The sequence below is a fragment of the Entamoeba invadens genome (assembly GCF_000330505.1).
Source record: "Entamoeba invadens IP1 unplaced genomic scaffold scaff_1105074724957, whole genome shotgun sequence".
In the NCBI taxonomy this organism is placed as follows: Eukaryota; Evosea; order Mastigamoebida; family Endamoebidae; genus Entamoeba; species Entamoeba invadens.
The window spans coordinates 198,670-211,460 of NW_004191594.1; the positions used below are offsets into that span (position 1 = coordinate 198,670).

Genomic DNA, 12,791 nt, shown 5'->3' on the forward strand with positions numbered 1-12,791 from the left:
ATTTTCAACATCTTTGTCTTCTGCCAAGTCTTCAACGAGTTTAACTCGCGTAAGGTGAATGGCGAGCACAACGTCTTCTCGAATGTATTCACCAACTACATCTTTTTGGGAATCATTCTTGGTACAGTAGTGGTTCAATTTGTTATTGTACAATTCTTAGGCATTCTCTTTGGCGGTGTTGAATTTAACCCATCAGAAGACACTTATGGCTTGTCATGGCAAGGTTGGTTGTTCTCCCTTCTCCTTTCCTTCTTGACACTTCTCGTTGGGCAAATTTCATTTTTCATCCCAGTCCCCAAGGAAGTCCCAAAGAAGTTCAAAGGAGAGCCGTCACTCCTTGAGAAGATTTTGTGTTGCAAATTCTGTTGTAAGTCAAAGGAATCTGGTCAAGAGGAAGACTCTGAGAGTTCCGATTCTTCGATTTCCGAAGGTCCAACAGAGCACAAGAAACTGCTTGCTGTCGAAAAAGAAGAGAAGTAATCGCTCTATTTCTTTAGTTATTATTTTAATAAATTATTCTATTCACTTATAATATTTTACACCACCAATTTATATTATTATTATAATATATATAATAATAATATTATTATTATATTTTTACTATTATCTTATTATAATAAATATATTATTATATTATAATAATAATAATATAATAAAATGGTTTAATATAATTATTATACTAATAACTATATTAAACCATTTTCGACAAAAACATTGAAAACACTGCTTTGAAAAAAGACATTTAATATATTATAATAGAGCTATTAAAAACAACTATATGATGAACCAAAGAAGAAGAGTGAAATCAATACAAGTGAATATGAACAAAGCGGTTTGAGCACTTAAAACAGTGCGAAATTGATGATAGGATCACCTCTTTTAATTACCAAATCCTTCTTGGAGTCTTCTAAAGCTTTTTGAATGACTTCGTTGATCTTCAAAGCTCTATCGATGATGACATCCTTACTTATGACGACAACATCATCCCGCAAGACGCTTTTGATGAACTCTTGCTTGTTAGTACCGCTCTTTCCTTCGGTGTATTTTGAATCGAATTCATACCCACCTCTAACTATTAACAAGTCTATTAACAAGTGGAGCAGTTCGATCTTTTTGTTATTCTGGAATCGTCGAACAGCAGTCTTAACAGGAACGCCCCGAGCTATGTCGTCGTTCTTATGCTCAATACATCTCTTCTTGAGATAGTCCTTTAAGACGATGAGTTCTCCATCACCAAAGTCGATCGACTTCATTCGCATATACTGTTGTGTGACAGTACTTTTCTTCGCAGGCTGTTTGATAGTGATATCTGCGAACTCCGAGAGGAGACAGATACACAGGCATTGTTGAAGAGTCTGTAAATTCCGTTGTTCTCTGGAAGCCTTAAGTACTGGGACTCTCTTCTCAAGTGGGGTGATACATACATGGGTGGTTTGGTTCGATGAATCTTGTGATACTAAGACTGCTTCCATTTGTGATGGAATATAAGTTGAAAGCCCCTTTTATAGTTCGTTTACCCTAGTCTGTGCTGTCTTCTCCAAAATTCGCTTTTTTCCTTATTTTTTGATACCAACGGCGTTCAATCATCTATTACTACGGGAAAAAGTTGGTATGTTTTCTTATTAGAAAACATACCAATGACGTGGTGAATGATACTAATTTTAACTAAGCTTAAATTAATGTATTTTTGGTATGAACATGATTGGCCAATACTCCCGATTGATAGCAAATATGGTTATCGATTTCAACCTAAATTTCATCATCCTTCTTTTTGCTTCCTTTTCCTAAATTCAAAAAAAATGTGGAAAAAAACTAACAAACAACACTTTTCCATTTCGAAGTTCCTTTTACCAGATTACTGGTTTATTATGGAGATCCTATTCTCTATTTTACCTTGCAACCTATTTTTTTCATTTAAAATATGTGTTTCGAAAAAAAGCGATTTTAGGAAAGGGGTTTTGGATCAACTGATCTATTAGTATCATTTAAGTTATTATAATTCGGTGTTATTTCTTTATACTATGATATTTTTATAAAAATATTATAAATAAATGGTTTTTTTCCAGTTTTGAAAAATTTGGGACAAATCATCCACTTTTTCTTTCACAAAAAATTGTGGATTGTATTTTCTACGAACTATATTTAAATCAGAAATGAACTATAAATAAACATAAATGCTATACATACTAATCGTTATAGAATTATTAACTAGTAACTCAAATGAATGCAATTAAAAGAGAAATGTTTTACATCCCAAAACGAATAACAAAAACACAATTCAATTCTAAAGCACATAACATCAATCCAATAGCATTTGTTTTCCACTCCACTTTTCTCTCTTAATATCTCGTTGATTGTTAATCTCGCCAAACTGCTGGTAATTTTCTATCATCCCCGGCCTGAATGGAGAAACAATCCCGTCACTCTGTGCCGCTCCTCTTCCAACAAATTGTAACGGAACGACGTCCATACTTTCAGCACTTCGCGAGAAAGGGTTGGCTGGCACTCCTCGCTTCTCCACTGAGTTGTTTACAATCATTGAGTTGTAAGTAGGCGATGAGACTGACCGATTTGGTGATATTGGCAATTCCTCAAAACACGATTCGAAGAATGGGTTGTTGTGTTTGTCACAAATGTCACCAAAACAGAACAAGTGGTCGCACACCAGTTTCTCCTGCTCATTTATAAAGCATCGGAACAACTCCGCACGACGCACCTTGACACTCTCGATATTCTTGATATACACATTCGACACGTCTGCGCGGAACAATCGCAAATTAGGTAAAACAAACCCTGCTTTTTGGCACGCGACAAGCTCCAGTGAAGTCAGTATACAATTACTGAAATTCATGAGTCTCGACGAGTTGACGTTCATCAACTTAATTTTAGTTAACGTTTGTGGGAATGGATTAATCTCCACAAAGGGAGTTTCAAGCAGCTGCAACTCAATAAGTGGCGATCGTTCAATATGGAGTGCATGTTGATCGACATTGCCCTTCAGTGTGAGACACGTCACACTCTTTGGTAACTGGAAACATGTCCCACTTTTGTAACTGACGATTTCACAGTCTTCTAATGTCAGTCGCTTCAATGTTATAGGGAAGATAGTCTTCTGTAACAACTTACATTTAATCATCTTAGCATTGGTGAAGATCTCCTTTGTCATATCTAAATTCCTCCTAATGGAAGTATACACTTTCTGCTCATCTCGCTTCGAAACACTTTGCCCCGACGCTAAGACTCTCCTCCTCTCACAATAGTTCTCTGGCTTTTTCACATTAATAACAGGCGATTTGACTTCGATGTTTTGGAGTTGTGTGTACTTCGTTAAGTCGATTTCAGTGTCATTCACAATTTTGTCAAATAACATCCTTTTCCGCTCCGCAAGCTTCTTCTTTGCACTTCGTCGTTGATTGGTCTTTTCATTTCCAAAGACATTATCATCTAACGCGAGAAAGGCATCAGTATTCTGGTTCGACTTTTCATTGATGAATTCCTCGGAGACCGAATACCCCTCCGCAAAACAGTATTCGCAGTCGTGGTCGCCCTCATGCCTTTTATGGAAGTAGTCTTCATATGTCTTAAACCCTCTCAATTCATCCAAGTCATATTTCCAGTCGACATCAAACTTGTCAGTCATGTCAAGTAGAATTTCACTCGGGTAATACGCATCCATGATTTTATAGAACTGCGAGACGTCACACCCTCCTTCATTTCTTTGCAGCGTGAACTTGACGCTTTTACAGAAATAGTTCCGTGGAAAGTCGGACACAAACCCGTCATACAAATTATAGACGTTATCAGCAAATACGCTTGGTTGTGTGTTCGACACCACAACGATCTTTTCGATGTTCTTGAACTCCTTAAAAAACTCGACGAAATTTGTTTGAAGGGGGGTGACGATTTTGACCATATCGAAATGTTGGGTTTTGTTTGGAAAGAGTGTTGAGAGTGGGAAGAGAATTTTCATGTTTAATATGACTCTTTTGAGAAGAGGGAATTTGGAGAAGTCCAAGTTCTCAGTGGGTTGCTTTTGGTCGGAGTCGACGATCATCCCAATTTCAATGATTTTGTCTTCACAGCCCGCCACAAAATTGAAATTTTTATAATTCAAGTCATAAAGTTTGAGGCTTTGGATTTGGTTGAGAAAGGGATGCGTTTTAAACGTTCTGAAATAACTTGAATTGATCACAAGTGTTTTGATCCCGGGAAAGAGCTTAAACTCACGAAGAAACTTCACACAACTATTACAGTCGCGCGCAGTGGTGCGGAGATAAAACGCGTTCTCGTGTTGGAAATGCACGGCAGAACAACACTTTTTGTTGACAAACACAAATTTAAGAGCACTTGATGAGTCTGGAAGGTGTTCGACAACTTTCTCTAAAAAGACGATCTCCAGCTGTGGTCCAAGTGAAGACATCGTTTTTTTTTATTGGTTCTTTCTTTTTCGAACAAAGTGTACCTTATCTTTTTATTCATTCTTTGTGCAAAACGTCTCAGCATTTTCTCTTCAAATATCGGGTTTTTTGTTCTTTGAAATAACCTTCGAAATACGATGTTGTATTTTTAGAGAATTTGTTTGACTTTTTGTGGATTTGAAATTTTTTTTTTAAGTTCAATAAAACTTCAAATCTTTTTTAGTTTTTTTCTATTTGGACGTCGCTTTTTCCCCTTTTTTTGACGAATTTTGAATTTATAGAATCTAAAGTTTCATGGGATGGGTAAGTTAAATAAAAAGAAGAAATAAGATTTATTCTTATTTGGTTTATTATAACTTGATAAACTATACAAAAATACTTAAAAGTATTTTTAATAAATAGTATTTTATTAGTATGTAATAATTAAAAAAACAGATTGGTAATTTGATTGTATTTTTATTTCAAAATCATTGAATAAATATAGTATAAAGTTAATAAAATTAACTAAAAGTTACTTTTTGTGAAACCTGTAAAAACAACGTCATTTTTGCCACAATAAAAAGCACATATTTATTATAACTAGTAATAAATAATTAAATAATAATTATAATTAATAACTAATAACAATTGTTTTACAATTTTTAAAAATGTTATTTCTTCACACATTTCAAATTACAAACGAAATAAAAAATTGCATTCTTTTAATCCTTTTTATTGGGTTTAAAATTATCCAAAGGGAAGGCATACACTGTTTTTAAGTCGACAGCGAGTCCAATAATCGACACACTCCCATCTTTCTCAGAACACTCTATTTTGAACAAATTGACTTTGTCCTTTCCAAACTGTAAACTGAAAGTCTTTTCAAAGAATGGGTTCTTTGCTAGATTAAATATTTTGATAGAATTATCAAAGAGTAAAGCTATTTGTGTTGTTGACAAAATACAGAAATCAGTTGCCTCTTTGATGTTCAAAGCTTTAATTACTTTAAATTGATTGTCTAAGATAATTAATAATTTCTTGTCTCGATCGAGTACTACGACATTGTCTTTCAACGATCGAACTTTTATTGGGTTGACTAATTCTATTTTCGAACTTAACTTCGACAGAAGTTCTCTCTTCCCTCCTATCATACATGATATCCCACGTTTACAGACAGTCACCATCTCATTGTTAAATACACAACATGACTGTGCAGATATGTCAAGTTTTTCAACTCGATCGTGGTATACAGTTAAGACGTAAGCAGACGTTCCAAGTATTACAGCGTCTTTTGTCGTTACTATGTCATTCACTATTTCATCTTGAGTGTCGGGGAATGCCTCGGGTTCGCCATTAGCAACTACAATACCACTTCCCCTATCATAAGAATAAATCGTTCCGTTTCTCACACCAAACGCAGTTTGTTTGTCGGGTAACTCACATAAATATGAAACTAATTGTTTCTTATCTCCAACAGTAAGTTGCGATATGCGGGACTCCTCTTTCTCCCTCTTCTCTTTCTTCTCCTCTTTCTTCGCACTATCTTTTTGCTCAGACGACTTTGAGGTTTTCGCAGGCTTGGCCCATTTCTCTTGACTCTTTTGGGTAGACACGGGAGATAAGTCTTGTGGAAGAATCAAATACTTTTCAAACGTTTCTTTAATCGTATTTTCTACTATTGTTGGGATTTGAGCAACTACATTTTGAAGGTCGCTAATTTGTTTGGTTAAAACTGCAATTTGTTGGACTAAGTGTTCAAGTTGTGTTGGGGGTTCTTCAGACATTTTCCTTTTTCCAGTTTTCTTTCGAATTTTGGAAATAAGAGTAAAAACCCTCAGTATTCTATTGATGAAAATTAGCTCGTTAATTATAAATAAAAAATTTGAATAGTTATGAATTAATATTTAATTAATTATATTATTAATTTATAATTTTTAATATTATTTAATTATTATCTAATTATAATACCAATAATTATTTATTATTTGTTTTTTTATTATATTACAATCATTTAAATTTAATTGTATTTTAATTTTAATATAGTATTATGTATAGTATTTAAATAATACAATTAAAACTATATTAACTCTCCAAATTATAACTTAAAATACTATAGAAATGGTATAGAAATGTTATTATTGAATAGTATAGAATGAAAAAAGAAAACTTGAAATTTGATGTTAAGGTCGAAATATAAGAAGAACTTGTATGCTTTACTTGACGAGAAAGAGTTTAACGTTTCTGCGTTCAACCGACTGCACCACAATATGGAACTTGCTCCAGTCAAGTTACCAAAAGTGTTCCGCATATTAGAGGATTACATAACAAAGAACATTACTGTTGAAGCGTTTGTATTTATTTCCATCGAAGTTATTGGAAGTAACATATAGTAATGTAATTAAAGCGACAAAAACTATGGGAGAGCTCTCTCTAAATTGTCGTGATCAATTATCATTGATAGACCAAAGTATGATCAGAGTGATAAGACAATGTGTCAACTCGACAGTGAAAAAGGTGAAGTTGGCAGGGGTTCAGCTCTTAGATTTTTACACAAAGGCGTGTAACGAAAATTCTGTTCGAACCAATTTTGAGGAAATTAAAAAGATCCCAAACGACTTAACTAAGATGGTTGGGAATAACGAAGAGATTAAAAGTTGTTTGACTGCGTTGAGAGATTGTGTGGTCATCTTCCAAATGGTCAATGAGCTCGACCAAATACTTGGGTATAACACTGTTCTTCGGGTCATATTTGACTCTCTCACAAATTCTGATGGGAACGAAGAGATCACAACACAAGCCAAAGAAATTGTACTAAAAATAGTGACGTCCATATCAGACAAGATCACTACTGTCAAGTTCATCGTTCAGTTTTCGGAGTTTTTGGACAAGAATGAGAAGTGGAGTATCCCAGCAGTTCAAAGTATATTGGGCGAATTTGGTGTTCGTGTGAAGCCAATAATAAGCGAAGTCATTATTCAGACAGTTCTTGAACACATCCCAAAAAGCGACAAAATTGCTTCAAAAATAGCACAACTCAACTTTGTCAAAAAAAGTATTAACAATAAAGTCGGGTCTATTAACGATAATGTACGAAGACTTCATGGACTCTTGGACTTCCCTATTGTTTCACAGAAGGAGTTTGATGAAAACGAAGCAAAACCGTTCATTGAAATGGTGTTTGATCTCATTTGTGAGTGCTTGACTGCAATTACTGACGACTTGATTAAGGCAGACTTCTGCTTTTTCATCTTCGGAGAGTGCGACCAGACTAGTTTGTTTAAATAGTTATTTTATTATTAAAAGTGTTATTAAAATCATGCTTATTTTCAGACCAGTCTAAGACATTCTTGAATACTTTATTGCTATTTAAAATCACTGGATCATTGAAAAAGGAGGTTCTCCAAAGAGTCGACAAAACAAACTTTGTGAAGTTCCTCTCCAATTTCAATTCGACGAATAGCGATATCAGACATATGACACTTTTGGTAGTGAGACAGTTTCTGTTTGGGAAAGAGCTTGAGAAGTCATCGAAAACATATGTATTCAGCCAGCAAATTAAAATGGGGTTGGTTGAAATGCTCCAACAGCCGACTTCAAGTGAAGACATAGTCGAGATCTACAAATTTTGGAGAGACATGATATTGACAGGGCAAGTCAATGAATTGCTCGAAACGATTCCGTTGCTGGGATATGTGACGAAGAAGAGTGTGAAGAGCAACGAGAAGCAACAAGGATGCATTCATTATGTAACAATCATGTTACTTAAGATCATTGGGACCAAATACAATATAGAAGGATTGAATGCATATACAGAGAGTCGCTTGAAAGGGATTTCGTCATACTTTGAAGTGAGTGGAAACGACTTAAAAGCTAAGAAAGTAGAGAAAGACCGGGAAGATGTCAAAGGGCTTCTGTTAATACAAAAAGACGTGTGTGACATTATAAAAAATTCTGACGTTGCGCAAGAGATCGACGGGATCGAGAAAATCGACGAGGAGATTTCTCTTAAAAATCGCGCGAAGCACAAAGTGATGCAGACGAATGTGTTAAAGCAGTCATCAATGAAAACAAAAGAGACTTCAAAGAAGAGTGTGAGCATTTCCAATGAAATTTCATTCAACATGTTAAAGGAAATTGCGACCAAAGGCAGTCAGAAGAAGGAGAACGAAAGTGAAGTGAGTAAACTCGATATCACTGTGTTATTAACTCAAGCGGAAGAGCTCAAAAAAGATGAGACGGAAATGTTGAATGGAATTGACTCGTTATTAGAGTGTGACATTCAAATGAGTATACCAAAACAAGACGAACTCTTCAATGCACATTCTTTAATACCGTTTGAGTGAAATAAGTTATTGTCATGTGAACGTTTGTTGAATAAAATTGAATTACAAAATTTGAAGAGACTTTTCAAGGAAGTTGTAGCAAGATGTGATGAGGTCGGTATCGCTCTTTTGTGTATGGATCAGCACTTTCGAAAAGACGTCTAAGAGTCTGTTTTTGTCAACGCCTTTGAGTATCAAATTCGATATAAATTTGACTAAGAAAACATATAGATTCTTGTGTGACTCTAACATCATATACGTTAGATACCTTTTCACCATGACTTCATTCTGTGACATCACTTGGATTTGACTTAAAAAATCATCGTGTAACAAGGAATCTTTAAACCCCGCCACAATCAGTAGTAAAACAGCAAAGTAACTACTTGCAGAGATCCCCGTTCTAAATGGTAAGTCGTTGTCGACTGCCTGTAAGACGTCGTTGAATTGTTTTTCATTTGGTTCAAATTGAAATAAATATTCAAGTTCATCTTCTCGAAGAGATTTCATTTTATCGACAATTCGATACACCTCTTTGGGAACATAAAATGGACTTTTATCATAGACATTACTCGTCATTCCTATGACTGGTGTATTGAGAAGACATAACTCGTTCAAACTCAACCCAACACATGTTTGTTTTGGAAACACTTTAATGATCATTGGAATCACATGTTTTGTAAATTTAACTGCGATCTCAAAAACAAATTTGCAGGCTTCTTTGTTTTGATATAAAAACGAGTTGTTCTGGTTGTAATTGACGGTTGCAGTTATTAACACTTCATCCTTCCCTTCTGTAATATCGACGTGGTCGGTGCTCATATCTATCTTCACCCAACTATATTGCACAGCGTCTTCATATTCTTTGGACTTTTTCATTTCTAAGTACATCCGCGTCTTCCCAATGTTTCGAATACTTAGGGTTTGGCTATAACTCTTCATCAATTCGGGTTCTTTAAATTCAAAGTACGTGACTGGCGCACTCACCTCAGGAACTACTACATTCCTATACCACTCCTCTGCCTTATTAAAGAAGTCAATAACAGTTTTCTTCTTCACTTGATTGATCTGTTGTAAACACACTTTGAATACCCCAGAGACCGGTTTGTGGTCTGAATTGTATAATTCAAATGAATTGTATTTCTCGACTGTGACTCCATGTCGTCGTTCTGTTTTATATAAAATTCTGTCACACCATGAAGGAATCCGTTTGTCGTTGTACTCCCCGTTTTGATTGATTTTGAACGTCGGGAGAAAATTGAGACGCGCCTCGACAAAATTGTGGAAGACCTTTTTCTTCATACGAGAAGTGTAGAGCTGGTCATTCCGATATAACGTGTTGAAGTCTTTTTCAACGACTAATTTGCGGACTTCTTGATCGTCCAAGTCAATTCGATAATTCAAGTCACCAAGCCATACGACTATGTCATGATCTAACACATTAAGTCGTGTCGTTTCTGCCCCCGATAAGTACTCCACCCGTATTTTAGAGATCTCTTCCCAGTCTTTATTTCGTCGTTCTAAAAACCCTTGATGTGCGGCTAAGTGAGAGTTCACAAAACAAATGGTCGAGTCATAGATTTGAAAACCTATAACAACACCCCCTTTGTTTGCAAGTGTGCCACCAATAGCACCAGTCCGACATGACCCAATTCCCGTCTTTGTTATTAAACTTTTAATCGACTTTTTCACAAAGGTGAACAACACAACACCACATAACTGATACCACCCACTGTCTACATACTCGTCTCTACCTGTTTTATTAAGTGAAGTTAAGAGAAGAGACTCCCATTTGTCAGCTTTTTCACTGTATTTATTCCCAGTGATTAAAGCATCCACAGACATGTCAAGTTCTTGTACACCAGCACATACCAAATCAGCACCTTCAGAAATATATTGAGTCCACGTGTTAACAACATCTTGACTGAATACACCTTGGTTGATGTTCCATGTACACACCAAGACCTTTAACTCCTTTGGAACACCATAAAAAGGAAGTTGGTCAAGTACAGACTTCTCCAGCCACTCGCTCGGACTCGTCACAAACAAGTTCACTTTGTGTTAGTTCGTCAATTAATGTATTTAACAACATTCCTCTTTGGAACTTTTCTGATGGAAGTTACCATTAAAAATAAATAATAGCGAACTATACCATATTAATAATAATATTATTGTCATTAGTTAAACTATACAAACAAACAGTCTTTGTAAAGCTCTGGTAACTTACAGATGTCATCTTTGGATGGCGTTTTGTTCGTGGCAATCCACATTCGAGGCACTATAGGAACAAAAGAGGTTGATGGCCTTGTTGTTGGGCTGAATGCCTTTTCTGTGTCATCGACAGTTGTGTTCTTTGAAGTTGCAAGAAATTGTTTGGTTGCAGTAACACGTTGTGGTGACGCAAAATTAACGGTTGCACGTGTTGACTTAACCCACTCACGCTTTTCAAAAGATGTTGGAGACTCTGTTTTTGGGATTGTCGGATAAGTAGGGTTTGTCGATAAAAAACGAGTGCGTTGTTGTTCTGTGTTGTCTTTATTTGGTTCGAAAGACATTGTAATTGTCTTAGAAAGTTGACTTGTCTTTGGGATGTCAATCGACCGCATTTACAACTATAAGATGGTTATCTTTCATTTTATTCATATCCACAATTATAGTATATATTTAGTTTTATATTAATATAAAAAGAAGTAGTGTGTACTGATAAAAAGGTGTTTATTTATAATTATTATTTATAATTATTACTTGATATTTCAAGGATTTAAAATAATAATAAACAATAATTACTATAATTCTACATTTCTATTTCTAATTTAATTATTAACATTTGAAATTATTAAAAATATAATTCTTTTTATGACAAAAAATTAACTATTTGCAAAATTTTGTAACTCACCTCATCATTTTTTCAATACAACATGACTTTTTTAAGATAAAAGTATCGACTTTTTAATTCATATTATAACAATTTTTATCAGTGTTCCATTTATATACAACACTCAATAATTAATAATTATACTATAATAATTATTCTTTGTTCTACATATAATTTATAATTAATAATACTATAAATATTACATTTGTTTTCCCCACTCAACAAACAATCAAAATTCAATTCTTAAACGTTGACATCATCATCAATCTGCTAATTTGTCTTCTCCTGTGAGTTAATATATAGAATATATCTTATTATATAACTAATATATAAAATAGAACAAACTGTTCCTTTAATTGATCCATCACTTTATCAAGGTTTTTCTTAGACACTTGAGTTTCAGTGATTTGTTCGATTTGTGCATTGATTGTTTTCACGGTGCACCCAAGTTGCTCGATCATTTTTTCGATTTGTCCAAAAGTGAGTGTTCTTTCTGTGTATGAAGAAAAAGCGTCCAAATATTCGGGATGTTTCTCTTTGATTATTAAAAGAAGTTGTGCGGCCTTTTGGCGATTATTTGTTTCCAAGTCTAATGCCTTTTTGTTAGTAAAACTTTACTATTTCAACCTAAAAAGAATATACTAAAATGTATAGTATTTGAACTATTGTTGAATAACAAACTTTTTTCTCCTTTTCCCTTATTTTATCGACCATGCCGACAAGCATCTCAGTTTCTGTGATAATCGTATCGATCGCTTCTTTGTTGTTGTCCATTTTCTTAGCAATCACAATTAATCTGCGCTATAAGTATTGAAGAGATCTTAAATAAAATCACATTTTAACCCAAGTCGTGTGTTAAACAAACTTATCGATCAACTGATTTGTGTTAATGTCGAGTTGGTTGTACGCCTCACACCCTTTTTGAATTTCCACGTTCATCCTTTGTTTTTTTCAAGTTCTTTTTTTAAGAATGAAGTGTCGCCCAGGTTTTCCAGAAACAATTGAAACAAAAAATTTAATTTTAAATTTTTATTTTACCTTTTGAAGTTCTAATAAAATGTGCAAAGAAAAATATTTTGATTGATTTTTTTTTAACTTTGTTTTTATAAAGTTTTTTTACTTGTTTACTCGATCAATACTTGTGTGAATGAAAAACTCAGTTACTCTCCTCTCTCGAGCAGAACTCCAATATGCACTTAC

The 12,791-nt window shown here is 34.4% G+C and overlaps 7 protein-coding genes across 7 annotated transcripts; 2 read left to right on the forward strand and 5 right to left on the reverse strand.

Moving 5' to 3' along the window:
- Positions 1–30: 30 nt before the first annotated feature.
- Positions 31–480, forward strand: EIN_376540 (plasma membrane calcium-transporting atpase, putative; the record flags this gene model as incomplete). Its single annotated transcript, XM_004182777.1, has 1 exon — positions 31–480. A coding segment is annotated over one exon (450 nt), but the record flags the coding sequence as incomplete, so codon positions are not given.
- A 362-nt stretch (positions 481–842) lies between these two features.
- Positions 843–1,472, reverse strand: EIN_376550 (hypothetical protein; the record flags this gene model as incomplete). Its single annotated transcript, XM_004182778.1, has 1 exon — positions 843–1,472. The coding sequence occupies one exon, from the start codon at positions 1,470–1,472 to the stop codon at positions 843–845; it is 630 nt and encodes a 209-aa protein (XP_004182826.1).
- Positions 1,473–2,299: 827 nt separating this feature from the next.
- Positions 2,300–4,420, reverse strand: EIN_376560 (hypothetical protein; the record flags this gene model as incomplete). Its single annotated transcript, XM_004182779.1, has 1 exon — positions 2,300–4,420. One exon carries the CDS (start codon positions 4,418–4,420, stop codon positions 2,300–2,302), a length of 2,121 nt encoding a protein of 706 aa, XP_004182827.1.
- Positions 4,421–5,119: 699 nt separating this feature from the next.
- EIN_376570 (hypothetical protein) lies at positions 5,120–6,181 on the reverse strand (the record flags this gene model as incomplete). The annotated part of the gene is made up of 1 exon (XM_004182780.1): positions 5,120–6,181. The coding sequence occupies one exon, from the start codon at positions 6,179–6,181 to the stop codon at positions 5,120–5,122; it is 1,062 nt and encodes a 353-aa protein (XP_004182828.1).
- Positions 6,182–6,574: 393 nt separating this feature from the next.
- EIN_376580 (hypothetical protein) lies at positions 6,575–8,740 on the forward strand (the record flags this gene model as incomplete). The annotated part of the gene is made up of 3 exons (XM_004182781.1): positions 6,575–6,744; positions 6,788–7,668; positions 7,728–8,740. 3 exons carry the CDS (start codon positions 6,575–6,577, stop codon positions 8,738–8,740), a joined length of 2,064 nt encoding a protein of 687 aa, XP_004182829.1.
- A 42-nt stretch (positions 8,741–8,782) lies between these two features.
- Positions 8,783–11,322, reverse strand: EIN_376590 (type II inositol-1,4,5-trisphosphate 5-phosphatase precursor, putative; the record flags this gene model as incomplete). The annotated part of the gene is made up of 2 exons (XM_004182782.1): positions 8,783–10,770; positions 10,917–11,322. The coding sequence occupies 2 exons, from the start codon at positions 11,320–11,322 to the stop codon at positions 8,783–8,785; spliced, it is 2,394 nt and encodes a 797-aa protein (XP_004182830.1).
- A 505-nt stretch (positions 11,323–11,827) lies between these two features.
- On the reverse strand, positions 11,828–12,530 carry EIN_376600 (hypothetical protein; the record flags this gene model as incomplete). Its single annotated transcript, XM_004182783.1, has 4 exons — positions 11,828–11,876; positions 11,937–12,187; positions 12,273–12,387; positions 12,457–12,530. 4 exons carry the CDS (start codon positions 12,528–12,530, stop codon positions 11,828–11,830), a joined length of 489 nt encoding a protein of 162 aa, XP_004182831.1.
- Between the last annotated feature and the right edge of the window lie 261 nt (positions 12,531–12,791).